Consider the following 25,377-nt stretch of genomic DNA (forward strand, 5'->3'; position numbering starts at 1 on the left):
AAATTCCTTGACATAACAGAGGAAATGTATGAAATGTATATTTGACCATAAAGAACACTGGAGGGACTCAGGAAAGCATACATGTTACAGAGATCACAGAAAAGAGGAAAGGAGGAAAAGTGGGAACAGAGGAAAGGACAGCAAAGGAAAGGAAGGGGACAGCTGGAAAAATGACAGGATGGGATTACCATTCCCTTCGCTCTGTCCCCTGGGTGAAAGTGGGAAGAAGTCAGAGTTCAAAAGCTAGGAACAAGAGGTCATGCTTTTATGTTGACTAAAGTGTGCATCTCCAAGGGGAAGAGGTGACAGAGAGAGGAGGTAGGAAAAACTGGAGTCCAGAGTTAGATGAGGAAGGAAATTTGTTTGGGCGAGTTGTGTCTAGCACTTCCACACTGCTCTGACAGCTCTTAGGCTTACTGGGCAAGTCACCTTGAGAAGAGGTGTTGTTCTTGGATGTTGGCGTGGGAATCTGCCACTTCTGAATGTACTGAAAACAGGGAGCTGTAACAGGAAAATGGAAAACTTTTGTTGTCTTGTAAATAAAGGCAGCAGTCTCTTTTTGAAAGAGCTGTCGAATTTTTAGGGTCATTTAATCCTGAGCAGGGAGCTCAGTATGAAAGATGCAATGAGCAAGCACTTGGCAACAGTGGGAAGGAAGAACTCCCTTTTAGCAGAAAGAGACCTCCAACAGAACCAGCTTCGGGGGGGGGGGGGGGGGGGGGGGGGTTGCAGTAATGGCACTGAATGCTGAATTTTCCTGCTGGTGAAAATTATTAGCAATTGTTTTGCAGAAAGGTTAATATAAGCTGATCAGTTACGGAAGTAAAAGCAGGGCACAGCATGACTGGCTGTGGAGCCTAATCGCAGGTAAAATCGTTAGTTTTGGCAGCTTCTGAGCTATAGTGCTGTTGGTGGAACAGAAAATAGAATCTACAGTTTGACTCGGACATTTCAAATAATATGTTAAATGAATTTATTTGCATATACTGGGGATAGATCATAGGTGCTAACACAAGATGGATGTGGAGAGGTACTGTTCTCTCGTGAGTGGAACACCCACGATGCGTGTTAATGCTGGCAATGAACGAGTTCTTGGATGAGCAGACAGATGCCCTTTGCTTTTTATTTGGAGACACAGAGTCGGCTGAAGCAAACAAAGCGACTCTAAAGCTCACTAATTAGCATACCTCCTTTATGGCCAGGTCACTGCACCTGGTCAAAATATAGTCCACGCTGCAGCCTCCCTCATAAAATCCCATGATGTCATTCTGTACTCTTTGGTTTTAAATGAACAAACAAATTACGCGCTAATGGATGATGAATGAATGAAGTTTCACACGCTGATCGGTATATTTTGCAAACACTGGACATGCATTTTACAACTCTATCTTTGTGCTAAGCTAACTGAGCCCTGACTGCAGCTTCTTCTTTACAGAAAAGCACAACACAAGCGGAACCACATGTTCAAATGCAACCCTTACCAAGGCAGCAAATAAGCATATTAAAGTAACAGAGATGTTATAATTATTATCAAAAACAGAGAGATGACTGTTTTTATGAATGTGATTTGGCTTTCTTTTTTAAGCTTGTTTTAAGGTGTGGCTTTTTGCATGAGCTAGTTGTGGAAAACCTAATCTGAGCTTAGGGGTGGGACAATATTGATCTTAGATGAGACAGTTGAAAACCAAACCAACCAAGCCTTTACTCTATCAGAAAGAATCCAATAAAACTCAGGCGGGGGCTTAACTACCTTGTTTTGTTAGCATTGATTTACAGCAGGTTTCCTGTTTGGGGGGGAACCAATGACTTGGCTAAACACACTTGCTTCTCTGCTCTTATTCAAATTTCTGTCTCTATTTTTGTGACACATTCTTAATAAATGTGGCATATTTACTTGATTGTGTTACTGTTAAAGTAAGATTTACAGTCACAGCGACAAAGAGGCTGATTGACACAAAGGCCAGGGCAGCGTGCCAGGCAACAGATGAGCTCACTGTTGAAACAGGGATTTCCACATTTCCATGTCAGTTTGGCCAAAGTCAAAAACAAGAGCAGGGGGCACACGGGGCACTCACACACCCAGTCATACACCAACATGTAAGGATAGAGACACACGCCAGGCTTTGGCTTAGACAAAACAATGTATGTGATTTATCACACACACACACACACACACACACACACACACACACATGGAAACACAGGCTGGTCTGGATCTTAGTTTATATTCTGCTGTTTTACCACACTCCATGAAAATGCAGTGGGTACAATTTTGCAGTGTAAACACACACACACACACACACACACACACACCACCTGAGTGTAGTAAACAATAGTAGCCTTCACAGATATTTTTCAAATGCAGCCAGTCTTGTTCAATGTGGAATGAGTGGCAGTCACACGAAAACACCACACACACACACACACACACACACACACTGCAACTCTACCTCTATATTGTCAACTGGGCTAGGCCCTCACGGTTACCATAGCAGCCTGGCCCCTCCCTCCTTCCCTGCAGGGGAGGTGTTTTGAAAGTTCACGGCGTGTTTGTGCGTGTGTGGGGTGCAGAGAGAAAGAGGCAAAGGGGCGTGGAGGCCGAGAGAAGTGCAGGAATTAGTTTACACCTCTCTCCAGTTCCCAGTTGCAACAAGTGGCAGCAGCAGCAGCATCCGAGAGTCTGCAGAACTTTCCCGTGTGCCTCTAAGACACGCAGTCACTGCAGGACCCACGACCACCCGTGAGCCATGGAAGAAGAAGCGCCCCACGCCGAGCCCAGCAGCAGCGCCTCTGGCAGCACCCACACCATCCCGCAGCCCGAGAGCAGCCCCCAGCCCGAGAGCAGCCAGCAGTCCGAGAACCCGGAGCTCCTCATCCCGAGCTTCTGCCCGGCGTCCTCCCCGCCCGCCTCGTCCTCCCCGACTCCGACCCCGACCGGTACCCTCTCCAGGTTCGGCTTTAAAATGCCAACCAGCCCGGGCGCGGTCGCCCCTGGGAGCCCGGTGGACCGCGGACAGGTGAGCGCCATAACGGTGGTGGCGCTGCTGGACAAGCTGGTAAACATGATGGAGGCGGTGCAGGACAACCAGCAGCGGATGGAGCAGCGGCAGGCCGACCTGGAGAACGCGGTGCAGAGCGTGCAGGGCGACGTGACCCGCTTGACCAAGAACCACCTCACCACCGCCTTAAACGTTGACAAGCTGCTGGAGCGCTCTCGCAAAACCAGCGGGCACTTGAAGGAAGTGAGGGTGCGCCTGGACAAGCAGGCGGTGCAGGTGAAGAAGCTGGAGAACAACCACAGCCACCTGCTGAAGAGGAACCACTTCAAAGTGCTCATCTTCCAGGTGAGGGAAGCACAAAGAAACACTAACAGCCGTTGTGTCCAAGACGCGCAGACGGCATTCCATCCAGAATAAACGCCCCTTTGTGCTAATTTTAAAGGTGCAGTCCCCCGAGTTTTTATATGAGGCTCGTTTTATTCACAAACTTTAAGTCCAAGTCTGTAAACGCAGCCAGACAGTTAATTTAGTTGCATGAGCTGGAATGCTGCACACTCTGAAAATGTAACCCTGGTGGCGTTATAGTGACGTCAGCACGGTCCCTTCACCTGGGTTTAAGACACAGTATCTGAAGCAGACCAAAATATGGCATTACAAACAGAGACATGATCAGGCAGAGAGACGTAGCACTAAAAGCATCATGAATTCAGCAACAACAAAGATGGTTTTGGAAGGAAAATGTCAAAAAAAGGGGAAAAAAATCCTTTTTATAACCTTATTTTGGGGTAAAGTCGGCAGATTTCTAAGCACTATTTATCAGATTTGACAGATTTGTGGTTCCAATGCGTGCCATTTTTATGACCTGGTAATATTCCAAAATAACTGCCCAAACAAGTGTCTGGATGCATTTCAAGATGGCGGCAAAGTGGTGAGACCTGCTCCTAGAAGGAAAACGGAGGGAAAAAATGAGAACATCTTCAGTGTAACTCGAGTAACCTTTCAAACTGTTTAAAACTCAGTGTTCAATGGTTGGACTATTGCTTTAAGGTAGATGAGTGAACTTGTGTGTGTTGGCTTTATTTGCATTTACATTTGACTGCAGTTTTGGGTGTGTTTGGTTGTGTGCACACTCGCCATGTGCCTGGTTGGCACTGACACGTGACGAGTCGTAAGTGATTTGCGACATTTCATTTTCAGCTCTCCAAAACTTGCGTAGCAGGCTTTTAAACAAACACGTGTGCATATTAAAATAAGTCTGAGCAAAAAACCAACGCAAAATATAACCAGATTATTTATGAGTTGAGGCCCTTGCGAGTACATTTGAGTCCTGTTTGTGAGGAGAAGGGTGTGTCTGGGAATGGAGCTGCACAGGATAATAGAGGAGGGCTCAGACTCTGACTTTAAGTGGATCTGTTTACACCCCACAGTCATAATTCAGAGAGACAGCTGGTTTCTTTGGATGGATTTCCCACTTTTACTGCCATATCACACCTGTACTCGGGCAGGGGAAAAAAGTTCTCCACTTTCTGTAATTTCAGGAGATGGTTTCGAGTGAAAACTATGACTAATGGTTCTTCACCTAAACCGTCCCTCACTTATCAAAAAACATTAAAAGAACTGAAAATTGTTTTCCTTACATTGTTGCACCGACTGATGATTGGTGCGTGACTGTGGAAGTCTTCGTGCATGGTTTTTCACGTGTGCGTGGGTACCTGTGAGCATGTGTGTACTAGTTTGTGCCCAGGTAGTGAAAAGGGGGTGGTGGGAGGGGGCACTGTTGACACAGCCAGAGCCTCGGCAAGCTTTTAACCGCTGTTGTTATCTGGTTTCCCAGGTACTGAGGCCCTGTTGTTCAAACGCAGCAGGTGCCAAGATCGTTTAGTATGTATGTGCTAGAAGGGAGTGACTTGTTGCTTTGGAGATAATGAGAGTGGACAGTGCTGCTGGCTTTCGATGCACCGTCAAATTGCATGTGCTCGAGTTTCTCTCACCTAAGCAGCATATGAATGAGCATGAGTAGAGTTTCTGTTGTTATTTTGAGTTCTGCTTAAAATGTTTCTTCATTTTCCCCCCAATTTCACGTCAGGCTAAGAGGTGGAGTGTTTGCAGATGGGTGTAGAAAGACTAGGAATGACCTTAAGGGCGTGTGTGCAAAACATGTGCATTCTTGCAACTTGCCCAGTGGTTGTTACGCTAATATGTTGGGTCAGGTGTATACAGCTCCAGAGCTTGTAAATGACACTCAGAGTGCCCCCAGGGGAGTGGGTAGTAAAAGAAGTTAAATGCAGCCCTTGTTCCTTCACCTGTTTTGACTCTTCCATCGCTTTACACCTCTTCTAATCTCTCTTATTTGGCACCAGTAGGTCCATATTTTCTCCATCTACTGCTGTACTCTGTTTTTTGTCTGATATCTTTTTATCTGCTCTCTGTTTCGCTCCCGGTTTCTGTCTTTTAAACTAAATCCACCTTTTTTCCCTTCTCTCTCTCTGGTCAAACCACCTGTCCTGGTTCCCTGAAACTTCGCTAAAGCGCATGCCACACGTCTCACGCTGCTCTTTGATATTTTGCCGCCCACACTAGAGCCAAACTTTCTTCTATTCACCTCCCCGCTCTGCAGAATTGATCCAAAACCCTGTACGTGTTAGATGAGGCGGAAACACAGAGGGCTGTTGGTTAAATGCCCTCAGTTGCACGGAGCAGGGGTCCCATACGAGCTTTGGCCGCGGTCGGTCAGAAATGACAGCGATTTCTGCCGCTCTGCTGCATTCCTGCGCATAACGAGGACTAATGAGGTCTTAATTACTGCTGCTTGGGCTTTGTTTGTTTGTTTTGTGCATCAGTGCTTTTCCTGTCTCCGTACGGCCCTCCCATCTCCAGGCCTTTTGCTGCTGTGTGCGCACACACATGCACACACGCAAAACCCACCGAGTTCCAAGTCATCAGAGATTCCACTGTGTACAGTGTCAAGACTGTTTTGGTAATTTCTCTTTGGAGAGGTAAAACGTTGAATCGCAGATATTTTCTTTTCCTATTATTCGTCACGTAGGCGCGCTTCAAAGGCTCATTACCTGAGGGGTCTTGGAGATCTTATATCTTATCTGAATTTGCATCTCTGTGGCACGCTACATGAAACGCGCTGTATTTGGAATTTAATTTGCTGCGACAGAAAAGTCATTTATTCTAAGTAGATCATAACGCTCCCATCTGTGTTTATTTCACTGTGGAATAGCCTCGCAACAAACACGTCAACCTCTGTGGCAAATTGAATTTGAGCGGCGTGAGGGTTTTATTTGTTCTGTCACTTTGCATGTGTGCAGAGCTTTGCTGTATATTTAGCAGCGAGAGTACAGCTGTGCTTCTTTCCTCGAAGGGATGGGAAAGGGGATGTTTGGCGATTGTCTGGGTTTGCAGGATCGCTAATCGCAGAGAGCCAGTGGGAGCAACAGAAGCCCCGTCTCTCACACACCGTCACACTTACATGACCTATCAAAGAACCTTCATATTGCTCTGCGAGGAAAGAGAAACAGGCTCTCAGGCCAGAATAAACACACTTACTGTGTTTTGCTGCTGTCAACTGGACAAAAAGTTCATGTAGTTATATTCACTCTTTTCACATCAGCTAGAAAACTCTTTCCCACCTTTTACCATTTGATTGATTGGTTTAGCGCTAGTCATTTTCATTTCGTTTGCTTTGCTACCGGTTGATTTGGAGCCTTTATACAGCGACACTTTACCAAAGGTTGTGACTTAATCTCAGCTTTCAGCAGCAGGAAGAAAAGGTTGTTTTCTTTTGTTTTCTTTTGCTTTGTTATTCTCTAAAAGGGAGGAAAAACTGGTAATGTTCCAAGCCCTGCACTGTAACTGTACTGGTCAAAGAAGCTGAATGAGCAGGGTCGGAAAAAAAAATCAAAATAGTAGTAGTTGTAGTGTACAACTTTAAACTCTTATTCAAGTCCCAAATTGTATATTCAAGTGAACTGTGACACAACAGACAAGAAAAACCTGCAAGCTAAACTCAGGGTGGCTCTCTTATTAGCTTTCCTTATAAAATCTGTTCTCTAACTAGAGTAATTAGATATTTGAGTGCAACTGGAGTACGTATTATGTATGTTCACAGTATTTTTACAGGTTGGAGCAGGAAGCTGTCTGCAGGCTACAGTCGAGGTTTGTTGTATGTCTCCCTCTTTGACGTGGTCGATTTCACCACGTTCTGGCTGAAAGCAGTGCTAGCTGTTTCAGTGCATTCAGACCTGCTGTGCATACATGTCGCAGATGTTGAATACAGCAAAGGTGTAGTTAAAGTGAGTAACTAGTTACGTTACTTTGTGCAGCCATGGGTAAAGACAAAATCATCTACAGTGCAGGGAAAGGAGGTTGAAGTAATATTTGTCTTTCTTAGCAACTAATAGTGTAAGTTCAGAACTTTTTTGTCAGATTGAAGGTGGAACCGCAAACGTTCAGTCACAAGATGAGTTCACATCTCGGAACATCCAAGTGATGACATATTTTGTCCTTTTAGTTTTATTAAGGTCTCAGTCGGGTAACCCTGTAGACCCCCGTCACACCCCGGGCACAAGTGTATTCTCTGATCGGTTGGCGATTGGTCACAAAGAATGTGCTAGACCTTGTGCTGCAACTGACGTGCAACTTTTACTTTGAAAACAAATGTTGTTACTTTTTCACATTTCAATTTTAGTGCCTCTTACCAAATAGTTTGAGTGTTTGCAGATAAATAAGCTTCTTCCATGCAAACTACTAACCACCACACCACTCTGCTAGCAACCCACCAATGCAGCACCATACACCTCTTGGCAACCAATTTCATGCTAGTAACTACCAGCAACTACTCGCATTCCCTAGGAACATGTGGTTGCCAGATGATCATCAGCACATCTGTAGGCCTTTGTCACTGAGGCCTAAAGTTAGCCATTTGCAAACCTGCATTAATGTTTTATTCTGAATCGTACCTGGTTAAAGAATGGGGCTTAAATAGCTGTTGGATGTATTCCGTCCATTGTTTGGCTCAGTCCTCAACCAGTTTTCCGGTTTATCCTTTAACTGAACTTTTTTAATATTAAACCCCGCACAATGACTCTGTATGGCTGATTAGTATAACTATCATGAGTTTTGCTGAATAATTATGGTTAATTACTGTAATTACATACACACGTTTCTTGTGCTTTCATAGAATCACTTTAATAAAAAGGCTCGTCAGAAGCTCACTTACATTGAGGATTGTGCTTCAGTGCTTGGCTCACCAGCACAATATCTGAAGTTATCTACAGAGATGATGGCTGTAATCTAATGTTACATAATACACAAGTAACTATACAATGCATCTTCTCCAAAATGCTCCATTAGTGACTTTATTAGTAACGTTATACATGTACAATGACGATAAAGGGCAATAAAGAGCTATTCTGTTCTATTGTATAATGCATGCTCATTGGAAGTGGTGGGTGTGGGGAGAAGGGGGGGGTCACAGTTTTAGTCTTGGTTTTAGAAATGACACCCCCCCCCCCCCCCCCCCCCTCCCCACGACAGTAAGCGAAGCAGACAGGTGGGTGTGGTGGCTTCGCAGTTGTGTAAAAGCTACTTTGAACAGAACTGATTTTAAATGTGACTGACAGATAAGATCTGTTATCATGTTCCAGTTCAACAGATAGGAAATGGATTAATAAAGCTCATGACTCAAATTACATGTGTGCTTTTTTTTTTTTTTTTTTGCCTCTTACGAATCAACATGTGATAATGCATTTTTGCACAAAATGTAGATTTTGGCTACAAATCATGTGTAATTTGAATTAGACCACATGTACAATGCTGACATTTCTAGATAGGAATCATGTGATCACGAGTATAACTTGTGTCCTCTACAGTGAGATTTTTTTTCCTCTTTGGAATATTTTCAGAAAGTGCTGTTTGAAGCAAGACTCTAAAGAGTAAAACTGGTCTCAGTGATAATAGTCTAAAATGGGTGTGCAGCCTTTAAGGCGTGCTTTCTAGTTGAATAATGAACTATGTTTACAGCATGGGTTCTCGCTTTGTTATCATTCTTTCTTTTCCTTTGGGGTTCATTCCTCAGATAATCCTCTGGCTTTTTCCCGACAGCAAAAAATAAAAATGGCAGAACTGCGAGTAAGAGATAAATATAGAGTGAAAAATGATAAGAAGTGGGGAAAAAAAGGCAAAGTGAATACGTGGCCTGCAATTGTCACTTAATGATAGTATAAGAACGAGTGTGGAGATTATACAGAAGTTTGTAAATGAGCAAACCCCGTGCATCAGAATGGGGATCTATTACCTTAAGTGCTTGCTTTTATTCCTGACGTAACATTCAGGTTTGACGAGTCGGCTCAACAGTTTCAGCCTCTGAGGCAAAGGCAAGTTTGCAACTGCAGAATGTTTGAGTAAAATACCATCTGTAACAGCTTTAATAATGCAGAAAAGAGGTGGTAACATTAGAGCCTGGATGGGTATCCGCAACTGACTGATACTGTATGACTGATAATCTAGTCTGACTGTTTAATTTATGATATTTTTGCAGTAAAGTCATACTTGCAGACATACAACAAAGGTAGTAGTCTCTCAGCGTATTGCATGATGCAATGCACGTCTTTGTTTGGGAAGCGCCGGGAGCATTTTCCATGATATCTCAGATTATTAATGAGGTAATGAAGCTCAGTGTTTCCACCACCGTGGATTTAGAAGGGTGCCCCATCATCCCAGTTGGACATCCCTCCAGGAAACTGAAGGCAAAAAAAGTGGATTGTGTGCGCTTCTTGAATTTCTGTGCTGTCGTGTACAGCTTCACTAGTTTTTGACATATACACACTGAAACCAAGAGCACAGTTTCATGATATGCTCTGTTACAAGGTGCCCATCACCTTCTATCATGTCCACGTAGAGCAAAGGAGAGACCACTGAAGTGAGGAGGAAGTTACTGGAGTTTAAACTGCCTTATAATCTCACTGCTAGTGCAGCAAAAGCTTCTCAGCAACTGCTGATCCAGTGTAAAACATGGAAAGACTGAAGCTCTTCTACTTAACTGAATTAAAAGGGAGGGGGGGGGGGAGAAACTAAATACAAAAGAAGCAGAACATTTTGGTTTGTTAATAATGTGCACTTATTTCATTTATATGGCTGGTTGCCAAAGTTGCCACTTGTGTCCTCTGCTCTCTGTTTCACAATGTGTGTAAAGCCCCACCCCTGCCCACACATTGAGCGAAGTACAGACGAAGGGTAATGCTACCTTTTTGACAGGTTTGGACATGTCACTATATGTCAGCAAAAACGTGTGTGTGAGATGACAATTACTGTAGATTTATTTATTTACTTTTTCCAAGAGTAGCTTTAAAGGCAGAGACCAACCTCACTTACTTCCATTGCAAATCCAATAATTGAGTTCAGGAAAGCGCTTGTAGCGTTATTCCTAGTAGGCTTTCGAGGGGTAAAGAGTCGTTTGCCGTTTCTGACTTTTGTGATCTGTCTAATCCCTTCTTTTAGGCCTCTACATTCATGTCCGGAAGAGAGACAACAATAACTATTTTGTTCTCATTCCTCTGCTCTTAAACAGAACGTGAAAATTTGACATGTTGGCATTCCTGTCTGTACTGCGGACACATGTGCCCTTTAACCTTTGTATGGAGTAAACATTGTGACAAATAGAGAGCCTTATCAAAAATGCTTCCACAGCCCTTATCAAACAATGGTTTTGATACACACGCACACAATGGGACTAGAGCTTTGTGTGAAGAAGGATCTTGGGAGATTCGAACAAAAAAGCAAAGGGAGATTAACATAAGAGTGCAAACTAGTGAAGACATTATTTGGCACTCTGCATCATTCTCTGTTGGATAGATTGTGCTAAACTTTGGGATTTGGTTGATGTAGAGGAAGTACAATAAGCGACAAGGCTCCAGCGATCCAGTCAATAAATGGGTTTGTATAATGGATACGAGGCCATAGGTGAATTAATTAGGACTGGAGAGCTAATGTGACAGAATATGAAACGCATCAGCAGCCAAAGTGCACTCACGGTTGTCCTGTAAATAATGGGTTGTGTCAACAGGTTTCCTCAACAACATCATTTATGTCAACAGCAATAATGGCAGCTTCTCTAGACTGCCACAGCTTTCATTCTGCCAGCACGTAAGCATGACATCGTGGCTCAATTGGTTATTGTATTGTGCAATTACACAAGCTCACAGGCCCAGTAAACATGCTGTGTTTTCTTTTGGTGAGGCAGATATGGGAGGGGTGCAAATGCAAAAGAATGCTCCGAGTTGTTTGCAAAGCTCTGTGGGTATTACGCCAAGGGGCAGGATTCAAAATTGGAGCAAAGTTGTTGATGAGATTTTTTTTTCTTTCTTTTTTTTTTATGATCATGTTTGTCATAATTGATACATATTTGGAATGACGGGCTACAATGCAGTGCTTGTTTCTACATTCACAAGTGAATGTGTAGAGCACAGTGGTATTTTATCAGGTCTCCTGGTAAAATTACAGTCAGAATAGTAGAATTCCATTTCCTTTTCTTCATTTCCTTCCTTCCTGTGTGCACAGATGGCTCTTCATTCACACTGGGTTGGAGGGTAGACGGGATGTGAGATTTTGGAAAAAGCTGGGTAGGGGTGAATGTGAATGCAAATGTGCCCAATCACGTGAGTTCCAGGTGGACTTGACACTGCTATTGTTCTGGGAATAGACGAGCGTGGCTGTGGTGTAATGGACAGTAGTATTGTACAGATGGTGAGGATAGGCAAATTTTGAAACAGTGGGAAGATGGAAATCTTTCACAACTTTGTCTTTGACCTTTTGTTTTGACTGTCGAAAAAGGGGGTAAAAAAAATCTCTGTATCTGGAGCTGTCCATTCTGTGCAAGCAGCACCGAGTCATTCCGCTCTCGTCTGTTTATTCTTTTTAAAATAAACTTCCAGATTTCCTCATTCTAAAATTACAAGATTAACAGTGATTTCTGTGTGAGTGGTGGTGATGCTGTACCCTCTCATTGCTGCTGTCCCCAGGAGGCCACCTGACTAACTACACCAGCACACCTGCTCCAGCCTCACCTGGTGGAACCCCCGTTCAGCTGAAGAGCCAGGAAAACACACATTTAATTGCTGTGTGCTTTGGTGTCCTGATTATTTTCTTTCCGTGAGATATTAATGGTGAAGTTTGCCAATAAGTTCTAAACAGAAACTCCAGTTGAGGTTCATGTGAATGTCGTGAAAGCCCAGGGGGACGGCCTTACGGCGGTGCTCGGTCAGAGGATCGCCAAAGACGGGATTTGTCCTCTGAGGTCCATCCTGTGCTTTCTGAAAATGTGAACGGATGTTTGTATTCACGTGCACGCATATGTAAACTAAGAGGAGAGAAGAGATACAAAAGAAACAGTATAGGATGTCATGGTGCATGCGGTGTAAACATGAAGTCACTCATCCAGTAATGCGAGCCCAGTTCACTTCTTTCACTCAGTTGCAACTCTGCCTTTCCCCACCCTGATCTCTTTATCTGAGTACAGCAAGTGACTCTTGAGGCTTAGCAACATGTTGCATGACTTGCAATTAGAGTGTAATTCTACCCTCCAAACTTGTCCTGTCACCACTGCTACTTTTGTTAAAAAACATGTCCCAGGAAAAACCGTATAGTTTGATCCAGCGTGAGATTGATATATGTCACCCATGCTACCATTATTAATGAATTAATACAACCTTTCAAAGAGCAGTGAATTATCAAACATTGCATAGAGAAGGGCCTCTGTGGATGCCTGTTCAGTTGCCTCTGGTGGTGAATTAAGAGTTGAATTAAGAAAAACTCCTTCTAATCCACTCCTTGATACCAAAATGTATTGAGTCCTGCTTTTTGACTGGGCAGTTAAAACCTAGCTGCCTTGATAGAGGTAACAAAGACAAAATCAAAATGATGTTTCTTCTTTCATTTGGCTTTAATGCAAAACAGAGATGTGGAGAGCTCTGTTGAACCTAATCTTTTCAACTTTCTGAGTAGAAATAGGCAGCTGACAGAGGGAGGGGAAGAAACATGAGCTTTAGGTAATGTGTTATCTTCACTTCACCTACTTTGATGTCTGTTCAGCTCCTCTAGGACTTGAGGTTGACTTCAATAGTAAGTCAACATGCTTACCTTACTAACCCCTTGGCATTTAACCCTGTTTGTGCTATTGGTGCCCTTTGACATATTTTAATGTAATCAGGGAGTCTGTGCTTCAGTTTTGTTGACTGACGTGCAGAATTTTATTCTTAATCTACTACTAGTTTTAAGTCTAGACTGCACTAATAATAGTCTAAATCTGTAAATCCAGAGTCAATAAACCAATCGGTGACATAATGGATAATTCTGTCTTTAGCTCATCTAGCCAAAATACCAATGAGCTCATGTCATAGCAAAGTATCTAGTAATCTGTCCACAGTTCACAAGAATATCTATTCTTTCTACACTTGTACAAAGTGATCACCTAATGGATCATCCAAAATGTGCCCAAGGTCAAGGTCACAGTTTTTGTTTTATAGGCAATATTCTGTGAATTACTATGGTGTGTGTGGTCTTCATGTCTGTGGAGGAGCTGTCTGAAAACAAGACTGAAAGGAAGGAGGGAAAAAAACATAAGCAGTGCGGGAAGGTATGAGAGAAAAACGTGTCTCGGCATATTCTTTTCCTGTTCATCCCGCGTAGGCGCGGCCCCAAGTCGTAGAAGGGTGGTGAAAATCCTGTACTGCATTGTGGCATCATGTAGGCTAAAAGGCTGCTCGTAATTTGACATAAACAAATGTATGGTTAACAATACGAAGAAAAAAAATGTGTTCATGTGCGTATATTCAGTCAATGAAATAATTATCTTGACAGGCCTACATGCAACAGTTACATGGGCTCTTGAACTACATTATATAATTATTAGTACGAAATATCTTTGAAGTGTGTGCCCTGTAATGTACAGTAAACCGCCTGTCACACTAAATTAACTTTGTTTTGTGGTTGCTTCCAAATATATTTTAATTATAATGGTTGGCGTCCTACATGGCTGCACACAAACACTCAAACACACATGCTGTATCGCATTCTCGGGGGCTAATGAGCGATTGCTTAGATGGTGCATTAATTAAGAGGGTTCCCAAGAGCCCTGTACCAGAATGCAAGGTCCACACACACACACAGGACACTCATAGGTCAAATGGTATTTAGGGAAATTTTGTTTGTTGCTTGCTCGCTAACACTGTTGGGAGCTAATCTGAGGGCAAGCTAATATCACACTATTTTAATATACTTGGGCAGCCAAACAAACCAAAGTTATATCTTTAATTTCATCTCCGGTAGCTCTTACAAGGTACTTCATTAGGTACATCCATTCATCTGTATTTGAATGCTGGTGTCTAATAAGCCAGTCACATGGCAGCAACTCTGCTCTTGTAGACATGGTCAAGATGACCTGATGAAATTCAGACTAAACAGAATGGGGGAAGAGAGGTGATTTTAATCATGTTAAACGCGCCATGGTTATTGGTACCAGATAGGTTGGTCTGAGTATTTCAGAAACTGCTGATTTGCTGGGATTTTCTCATACACCCATCTGCAGAATTTCTGGAGACTGGTCCAAAAAGACAAAAATTTCACTGAGCTTCTCTGAGCAAAATGCTTTGTTGATGTCAGACTTAAGAAGAGGGTGTCCAAGCTGCTTTGAGCTGATAGGAAGGCAGCAGTAACTCAAAACAACCATTCACTACAACCAAGGTATGCAGAGGAGCATCTCTAAATGCTCAACGCGTCAAATCTTGAAGCAGATGGGCTACAACGACAGAAAACCACACTAGATGCAGACTAGAGGCTACAGTTTGCACGAGCTCACCAAAACTGGACAACAGAAGATTGTGAAAACATTGCCTGGTCTGATTAGTCTTGATTTCTGCTGCGACATTCAGATGGTAAGGTCAGGCCTCTTAGTACAAACTGATCATCTAAGTGCCACAGGCTGTTGCTGACTTGAGGAATCTCTGAGGAATGTTTCAGCACCTTGTTGAATCTGTGCCAAAAAGATTTGAGGCGGTTTTAAAAGGAGGTCCAACCCAGTGCTAGCAGTGCAAGTAAAGAAGTGGCTAGTAAGTGTAAATCCACCCAACTTTCTGCTTTTATTCCCATCTATATTCACAAAGTTTTCTAAATAACATGTAGGGCCTAAAATGTAGACAGTAGTTTCTGATTCATGAAGTAATAAAAAGATCTTTCTTTAAAAGCTACTTCACCCTTATGTGCAGACAAATTGTCCCACAAATCCCAGGTTAAAATTATTAGATTAGAAGCACTACAAGCATGTTTACAGCCTGGCACAAACAACTGGATTGTCCTCCATAGGTAGTTTACCCCTTCATAACAACTTTGGTTGTTTTAGATTAGGGGCATGTTTACTCGGTTTGACAGGTTTGCCAACAACAGGCAGTTGTAGCCACTAGTTGTCTTTTGGTAATTAGACTGAACTTATCCCTCACACTCTGCTTCTATTGGTGCCCTTTTGGGCACCAATAGCCCAAAAGGGCACCAATAGCCCAAAAGGGCACCAATATCCTTTTAATTATCTGACTTTAGATTTCTTGATTTTTATTAGTATGTTACATGGGACTAACTGACACTAATAACCAAGCTTACCAGTAGTAACTGAAAGCATGTTACCATGTGATTGGAATATGCTTTCTGGCTCCTCAAAAAACCCATGTGGACTACAAAACCAATGGCTGCAATCGCACTGGTTACCCTGTTGTTCTCTATAGAGAGTCCCATAAATATAGCGCAATGTACATCTCTTGGATTTAAAACCATCTCCATACATTTTGAGCAATGCATGTCTCAGTTAATAACAGTGTTACTGAACAAACTCTTGTAGATTTAGTCACAGGTGGGCTCAGAACTCAGTCTCTGTGTTTAATTTGCCTCCCACACACACTTCAGCATCCACACTGATTACCCCAAACATGTTTGAGCCAAATCACAAAGTCTGTGGCGTGCCCAGACTGGTGCAGAGGTGTCAAGATTGAATCTTTAGAAACCTTAACTGCACAGAACAATCAGGGAAGATTAGTGTTTATTACCAGGAAATGCTCCACTGGGGGTCAGGAGAGGCCATATTGGCTCTGATTTTTTTTTTTTTTTCTAATCACAGCTGGTCAGATTTTAGATGGGTGCTTAACCCTTAAGCAATCTCATACATCATGCTGATTAAAACTGCCCAACTCAATCTGAAGTGTACACACACGAACAGAGGAGATAAGCACAAAGCCTGGAGCACCATCGTCTTCCTAGAAGTGAGCTTTCTGGTATTTCTCTGTAATCTCTAATTTAATTTTTTTAAATTTATTTATTTTTAAAAAAAGCTGTCACCCACAGAGCTCCTGGCTTTTCTGATTTGAGTCTGCATGAACATGTTTCTGTGGCGGTCCTGCAGTGTCAGACCAGCAACAAAATAGGGCATTCAGATTCTGCCCATTCACGAACAACAATGGAGTGCCACAGAGAACAAAACTGAAAGGGAGAGATTACAGTTAAACCAATTGAGAGGCAGCGGGTAACCAGAGCTGTTCCCCAAGGTGCCACTCTTTTGTCTTTTTTGGGGGGATTTCAAGCCCCAAATCCAGAGTGCATCACAGTTCCCAATTTGTAGGATAGATGGCATCCCTCATTTGTTTTTGAGGGCACTTTTGGGCTGATATTGTTTTTTAAAGAAACTTTATGGGTTGCATTGAAAGAATTCTTCTATTAAAATGTAATTTCTAAAATTACAGCATTACATATTGATAAGTAACTGGTTAGAGTTGCGTGATGAAAAGTAAACACCCAAGTGCATTTTTCTTGCACAGGTTGGTTACACAGCCAGCAGGTTATCTACTCTACTGTATATTTAACTCTGAGTCTACTGACTTTACCCCATTGCATAGTAAGTTGATATTTGTAGCATTTTCTGCACCACATAACCAGCATCAAGCTTGTCATTTTCCTCAGAGTGACACCTTACTTGCAAATAATTACTAGCATTTAAAAAGTAACTATAACTATTATGTAGAATAACAGTGTTTTGTGAAGGGTTACACCTAACACTGGTTGGTGGTGAATAAAGACTTTCTACATTCTCAGATCATGATTTCTTTGATATTTTGTATTTCTTAGAAACATCCCAGAAAGAAATTTCATGAGGTGCAATTTCTTTAGAAATTGGCATATGATTTCTGGAAGCTGTTGTAACTGGCTTGCACTTCTGAAATGAATCAGCTTTATCAACTTTACTCTGTCTATATTGCATTTTATATTCTGAAGCTGTAAAACATGCATTGTTCTTTTCCTTCCCCTTAAAAAAATGTGTCCCTTTTCTTGAAGTTTTCTGGGTGTTGTGCTTTATATAACATGCTGACAGATTTATTGGCTTGGCACACCTCAACTGCGAATCACAGCTGCATGTTTCAGATGAAGCCGGAGATATCAGGTGTCTGCAAGGTGGTTAAAAACAGGAGGGCATTACTTACCATTTCACAAAAGCTTTACATAAGTTGTAGTTTAGGTGCTCGGAAAAGCTACGGCAGCAGAACATGAGTCTTCATTTTTTCGGAATGTACAGTTCAGGTGAACACTGCTATATTGTTGACCGCTATCTGCCTATTCCTAAAGAAGTTGTCATCTACCAATGACAGAGATTGATGCTTATCTGCTATGGCATGACAGATAAAGAGCTGAAAGAATTCACTAAGGATTCATAAAATTCACTTTCCTTCCCACAAAGGAAGCAATAAATAACAGCAGAGCATGAATACGTTTAGAAATGGGCCATATACATTTTAAACATTGGGAAATTACGAGCATGTGGCAAATGGTGTGTTTTGGGGTATTTCAGATTTCATGTCACCCAATTTGGTTGAGTTTGTGCAGAAGATCAGACAAATTCAGAAATGATATTGAAAATGTGAGGAAGTTTTCTTTCAAATAAAGAGTTAAATCTTCTGCATACAAACACTGCAATCACAGTAATTTATATTATTGCAATTGATTGGGCTTTTTAATTAAGGCAAAGTTAATTTATATCATGACTCATTTTATAATTATTATCATTTTGCAGTTTATGCATCAACAAAAGGGCTACAGAATTGTACAGAATGGGGCACTTTTTAGGCATTTCAAAGACCTTTTTGTTGGCCCTGTTCCAGTGTGGTTGGCCCAGTCCACTCCAAAAAAGATGCATTGTGGCATTTAACAACATAAACCATCCTGATGCTTTAAGCGTTCTCATAATACCCAAGAGCTACCATGCATTCTTTAAAGTGTAGTCATATTTGAATGAATACTCTTTCTTACATGCAAGGTGCAAAGAAAAAGCTAGTGGTTTAGTTTTTTTATGATAATATGAGTGGTATTTGGCAGTGGGCAAAGTTCAAGAAGCTCAGAAGAGGAATTGCAACACAAATACTTGACTGACAGTCTTGTCTTTTTATTGAGTCACCCTAGTTGCAATAAAAAAAGATTTGTCAAGGTCTCATCGGGCTTGTTGTTTTGTTTTTTTGGAAAAGAAATGACCAAAACCGACAGACTAGAAAGAGAGGTCTTTATTGTATTTAATATTGTACTTTTTTTTTTTTTTTTTTTTCTAGCCAGTTTTATTTTTGGCTTAGTTCAGCTTTACTTTTAGTCAGCAATAAAGGTTAATGGCAACTTTACTGGTTATTATAACTGATATATTTAAATGTTAAAGATCTCAAAAATGTACTCCTCCACTATTGATCTGTGACCTCACATTACAGTGACAGATTTCCCACAAAGTTCACATATTCAAAGAAATCGATCAACTTAATGTACACGTCATTGCTTCCTTTGAGCAGAATGTGGGAGGTGCTTCATGTGGCTGAAATTACCATATAAGGAACATCCACTCTGACATCATACAGATCCAGGAGCAGAAAAAAAGTGTCAGAACACTCTGAAACGTGAGGGTTTGGCTCAGAGGGATTATTTGTGCATATGCTGATTTCATTACTTGTTTAATGTGATCATGCACTATTGTGTGTGTGCGTGCGCGTGTGCACGTGTGTGTGTGTGGATATCACAAAATAAAGAAAAGCACTCAAAAGCATAATGGGTCCGCTTCAAGAAATTATAGAAGTTAATTTAGTCAGTCAGCTCATACATCATGTGTTATGGACTGTAAAGCATTAAAATGCGTTTCACACTTCACACTGTGCTACATTAAATTAGCTCAAAGATGAGAATACAGTGGCGATATTTAGGCTCTTCCAGGGAGGGTTTGTTTATGAGCATTTCAAATGTGTAGTGGGGTATGTCAACCACTGAAGCTTCACCTTCACTCTGCACTCACTCCTGGGTGTGAAAGGATAGGGGCAGTGGTGGGTGGGCACTGAGGCTCATAAATCCCCAGTGGAGGAGAACATTGGCTGTGTTTGTGTGTGATAGCATGTTTGTGCACAGACGGGTGGGGACGAAGTCAAACAGAGGCGGGGGAGCTCATAGAAAAAGAGAGAGTTGAACAAAATGAATGTCTGCATATGGAAATGATTGCTTCTTATTTTACTGGGTTAGTGGTTATCGGTATGTTTATGGATGGGGAGGTCAGAGGTATAAAAGACAGTATGAAGTGTTTGACTACTGCAAAGAAACAGGTGGAATTCCTCAGGCACCTTGAGGAGAAAATCTGGGAGGCATGCAGAGACTCGTTTCTTCAGTCCTCAGCAGGCTGAGAATATTAAACACAGACGTCAGTTTACGATGAATCAGAAACAACTGCGCTTATCCAAAAAAATATACAGTAACGTGTGCTTGAAAGTGCAGTTTGAAGTACACCTTCTGTACTTAAATTGTCAGGATGTAGACTCTGGTAGCAATCATCAGTAGGCTTAAGTATAAACCAGCCATAGCCAATCCAGACAGCATTAGCGCATTACTTGTCAGACTTGCCCTGGTTCATAGTTTTCTTTTAATGATCAAAATGATTGCCCTCTTGATAAACTTCTTTCTATCCTTCTGTTTCCCCACCAGGAAGACAATGAGATCCCTACCACCGTGTCAGTCAAGGACTCCCTCAAGACCCCACAACCAAGCCAGTATGATGCAGAATCCACCCGGCCTGCTCCATCTGTTACAGGCTCCACTGATGGCATCCATACCCAAGATGAGGTCCTCCAGAGCGTTAACCTGTCCTCCGACGATGAGCTTCCAACACAGGAGGAACAAGATAGTCTGGATTGTGAAGGTTTAGGGGCCACTTCCGTATTGTATGAGAGAAGGGCTGACAGGTTCAAACGGTCCAGCCTGAAAAAGGTCGACAGCCTCAAGAAGGCCTTCTCACGCCAGAGCATCGAAAAAAAGATGAGCCAGATCACCACCAAGATCGTGCCACCAGAGAAACGTGAGAAGATCAAGAAGAGCCTCACCCCTAACCACCCCAAGAGCCCAACTGCCAAGAGCTCCTCTTTTAAGGTGTCTCCCATGACCTTCAATGTCAAGAAGGTCAGAGACGGGGAGTCTCCTTCACAAGATGTGCCCAAGCCTGTAGGAGGAGCCCACGTAGAGATTCCTCCTTTGGGAAGCATGGATGCAGAGCTCAACCGGGCAGAAGTGCATACCCATGAGGGGGTTGTGGAGGAGATGCTAAGCCCTTCCAGCCCAGAAAGCTTGAAGGCAGAGTTCAATGGAAAAGCATCAAGTGAGATTAATGGTGATCATGTTGCTGGTCTGGCACTTCCAGAGCAAGATGATCTTGGTGTGGATGATGAAGAGGATGAAGAAGAAGAAGAAAAAAAAGAGGAACAGAAAACTCCTGTTGAGACGGCAGCAGATACCCAGATTACCGCAGCGGCAGTTGCTGTGGAGCAAGTTTCTTAATCTCATTGAATTTTGATCATAAGCTCTAGATGCCCGTTTATTCTTTTCTTTCTCCGATTGCTGAGCACACAGCAGGCACAAATTATCCCTCCACCGCAAACTGTCTCATGTTCTCGTCTTTAGCACCTATTTACACTAGAAACGTCCTCTCGACCTCTCGAGGTAGTCCGCCCCCGAACCTTTCCCACAACACTACCTTTAATTATCACCAGAAAAGTCTAAAAACCCTGACGTGGTCAGCAACCCCGGACAGTACTTGTTGTGAAGAGTTCAGATTGAAGCTTCTAGTGCAACTGCTCCAGGAACTCTGTAGTTAAGTTGTCCAAATAAGGCAACGTTGCAGAATTTACTCTCTTCAGCTGGTGCCTACCACTTCAATAGGTGCACATCTCCTGGGCACGGGACCAAATATCTCCCTCCTGCTGTGTTTGTCTGCTCCTGGCCCGCTCTTCCTCACTGACAGATAGCTTCTTTTGTTCTTTGTGTTTTTGTGAAAAATAGTAAATCTTTGCCAACCGTGGTTCTGCCCACAGCCTGGTGAGGCAGTGTGTTGCCAGGTTGTGCAATAGTTGGAATGGGAAGTTTCAGCATTTTTTAGTGAAAAGGTCTTGGGGTGGGTTTTTTTTTTTTTTTTAAGTAGTGGACTAGAGCTTGTTCACTGAAATCTTAGGCCTGTGCTGACCACGCCCTGATGTAGACTAACAGGTGGCTGTTTACTTGCCTCTTGTCCTTCACTTCGGGTTTTACGCATTGCATATAGTCCCATAGTGAGATCCACTTTCGTCATTCCTAATAATTTAAACATTGACTACCTGAAACACTATTTGAATTACATACCGCTGCCATTTGACTTCTAACAATTAGCTGTTGTATCACATAGAAATGAAATGTAATAGATACATTTTAAAACCCTCAGAACATCCTTAAAAAATTAAAATATTTAAAAGAAATTGTGGTTATTATGGTTGAATTAAGTTTGAGTTCAGTCACGCTGATGCAAATAAAGCATATGACTGCAGTATAGAAGCTGCTTGAAATGTAGAAGACATCGTTTTAATACTGAGATACTGAGTGTCTATTTTGGAGAAATGATTATATTTTTCTATGTGAGGCACACTGCTATGCGATAACTGCCTTCAGTACATAAATTAAATGTATCTGTGAGATTTTTGTCATTATGTGATACTTGGGTGATTCTAAATTGTTTGTCTTGAAGGCGTTCCTAACTTTCATGGTGAAATGTTTACTGGGATTCATATGTTTAAAATGTAAACACTGTTTCATCACTAAAGCCCGTCTGCCTTGATGCTGCACAGACATTCACCTGCAGTGTCTTTATCATGCACCAGCTGGTATAAGGAACTGCTCCCCAGTAGGCTTGGATTCCTATGCTTTTGTATATATGAGTGATAGTAAACCATGCCGGAAATTCCGTGGAGTTTTTAATTTTTTGAAATTAACTCCATGAGACATTTTAAAGGAGGTGCAAACATCAACTTTGTGTTTGAAAGTCATTCCTTCAAGTTCCTGTAAAGTGACCCTTCTCTTGTTGCTCTTCCTTGGAGCTTTTACCAAGCTGTCCAATGCCATGACTTCCTAAAAATAATTTAGCAAGCCCAACCAAGTGCAGTGGATCCAGAGAGGTCACAGAAGTGGATAAAGGCAGAAGACAGCATTCCTAGGTTTGACGGATGACTCTTTCTCAGCCCATTTTTCATGCTCTTGGCCTCCTTATTGGGAGTGCAGAGAGGGGAACAGCGTACGTGGAGCCACAGGTGTTATGCCCCGGCAGAGGCTCCTGGGCATGAGCTCGTAGTGGAGGGCGAGGTGAGATGTCTAGGAAAGGACTTGAGCTGTTGGGAAAGATGCTAAAGTTACCTTTGAGCAACAGTATGTGCATCTTAGTAGGATTGTGTTTAAACTGTGGGAACCAGATGTGTTACACTGCTTCTGATTGAAGTGAGTAATAATGCTTTAGTCTTGATTTAAGTCAAAAAATAAAATCTAAACTATACATTAAAGATCAATTTATTAAAAGTGTGGACACATTCCTAATTATAATAATAGTTGAGCTTAAGATTATCATTCAGGTGACTCGCTTCATATATGTGCCACATTTTAAAAATAAATTTAAAAATAAAAAGTTCTTACACTTGTATTCAGTCTGTATGTTTTATGCAGGAACATATGTATTGTTTTAGCTTCATTTGTGGGAAATCAATGGGAATATTTAACATGGGAAAGGAACAGCAATATAAAAAAATCTTATGTATACATCAGATATCAGATTAAATAGAGAATTTACTGACAACAGCAAAGCTGTATAGACTGTGTTGTATGTTTACACCACGTGGGGGAAAACCTACTATCCACTGTTGAAATACAACTAAACAAATAAAATATGATAATTGTTAAATATGCTGTTTAACTAATGTATTGTTGTTACTATGTTTAAGCAGTAATCTAAGGGTATTCATGGCTCTGTTTTTATAAATGGCCTCTGCAGCTTGCTTGCATTTCAGAGCTTTTTTTTTTTTTCATCAAAAAGGTTTGTAGGTTGAAGTAAAAGTAAAGAATTTTATCTTTCACTAAAATTCAAAGCCAAATAACAGTCCCTGCAAACACAGCACATTTTGGTATTACAGTATTTGGAGAAAAGAAAGTGCTTTGTGTGTTACAGCAATACTCTGCACATTTATTGAATAAGATCTGTTAAGAATAAATGCATAAAGCAATTTGATATGTATTCTTTTGAACAACTTGAGTGTGTTTAACCTTTGTTTTTCATTTAAATTTTTCATATAAATCACCCAAGATGAAAATGGATTGAACACTAGGTGTATGTGTACTTTCTGCTTATTCATGCAAATGTGTTACTTGATGATATCTGGTCTGCTAAAAAATAAATGTATACAATGTGTATTTGTTCAAAAGTCTTCTTTTCGTTCTTTGCATTGTTAAATCTACGAGTTATGAGGACCGCGGTTTGCTACACAGCTTGAGCACTGTCAGGTAGTGATCTTGTGTTTAACATAATCTTTGTTTTTGCTTCTTAGCCAGCTGACTTAGATAACCACTTAAACCAAAGAAGTTTCCTTCATGGCAGAAGATTACTCATCACTTGAGGGCTTAAATGTGCTCCCCTCACCAATCTTGTAAACATGCTGACCTTTCCTTCACAGACTTTAGTATTGTATACATTAATAAACATTTTATAACACTGAAATTGTTTTGTTTGTTTTCTTTTAATCTATGTTAAGGTTAAACAAGATAATGGTGTAGATCTTACATAGAGGTAGTTAAAGATTATCTATTGTGCTTTTCCTTGTTTTTCTGTCAAACTTGTGTGAATGCACATATAAAATACGACTATAGTTGTAAATGATGAGGTATGCAGTGTGTACAAGTAATCCCTGCTCTTAGATCTGTATGAGGTCATTAAAAGCAAGTATTCCTAAATGTTTATAGACATCTCAGGCTTAAAGTTGCTTTTCAAACCACCTGGAGATGGCCATTCAGAAGCAAGCTACCCTTTTTAGCGAGAGAATGTATTAAGGGCCTCCATATGACCCAGTATAAGATGAATATGCATTATTGTGAAATGTGAATCCTGCAAAGCTAGTAGAGTCCTAGTAGTAAGTGTCCTTTAATTCAATACCTTTGACCTAAAATTGTGTAGAAAACATGTAGGCTAGTTAAGCTTGTTGCTGACAGGGCTGTATGGTTGTTTAGTTTTGTCATAGGGCTGGAATCTAGTACACTTTAGAGCAGGTAGGGCTGTGTATCACCCATATCTGAAAGGAGTGGCGAGGTTACTCAACCCTTATTTACACAGTGTGGATTCATGAAACAGAGATTAGATCAGATTATTCATTCTCATTCTATATAAACAACAAAATCCTGGTTGGTTGTGGCTTAATGTTGCAGCAGCACCGTAGACCAACCTTAACCCCCGATCCCTAGCACTAACTATTGACTTTACATACACTAGCACTGAGTAGCAAGGTCAGTAATCAGATACTGTAGAAATACAAATTTCCATTAATTGGGATTGCACAGTAACATAAGATCACATTATTCCTTTAACACAGTTTAATCCAATTAAGACGGAGACTAACCCAAATGTTCTGTAGAAGCGATTCGCAATAAAAACCCTTTTGATTTCAGTTTTGATTTCCACAAATAAAGTGAGGGAATCTTCCTGTTAATAAGAGGATATCGATACCGGCATTCCCTTTCCTTCCAAAGTTTATTGTTGGCACTTTCCACAGCAGTCGTAACCTTACTTTTATTACTGTCTGATACAACGTTTATAAAATCCACAAGAAAAACCTTATTTAAGATCACTGTATTTTACGCAGCTCTTTTGCGTACATCACAAAAACGTCTAATGAGCTTTATTTCTCCGACGTTTGTGAGCGAGCGAGCGGGGTGTTTTGATGGTGTTTGTCTCCCTCCTATGTCCGAAATCACGCAAACACCCTGCGCTCCTTCCACC

General features: G+C 41.6%; 1 protein-coding gene across 1 annotated transcript; it reads left to right on the forward strand.

Annotated features, from left to right (window-relative positions):
* Nucleotides 1-2,541: 2,541 nt before the first annotated feature.
* cavin2a (caveolae associated protein 2a) lies at nucleotides 2,542-24,099 on the forward strand. Its single transcript, XM_063497240.1, has 2 exons — nucleotides 2,542-3,344; nucleotides 20,034-24,099. Exons 1-2 carry the CDS (start codon nucleotides 2,748-2,750, stop codon nucleotides 20,877-20,879), a joined length of 1,443 nt encoding a protein of 480 aa, XP_063353310.1. The 5' UTR covers nucleotides 2,542-2,747; the 3' UTR covers nucleotides 20,880-24,099.
* Nucleotides 24,100-25,377: the final 1,278 nt, after the last annotated feature.

The sequence above is a fragment of the Pelmatolapia mariae genome, linkage group LG16_19 (assembly GCF_036321145.2).
Source record: "Pelmatolapia mariae isolate MD_Pm_ZW linkage group LG16_19, Pm_UMD_F_2, whole genome shotgun sequence".
In the NCBI taxonomy this organism is placed as follows: Eukaryota; Metazoa; Chordata; class Actinopteri; order Cichliformes; family Cichlidae; genus Pelmatolapia; species Pelmatolapia mariae.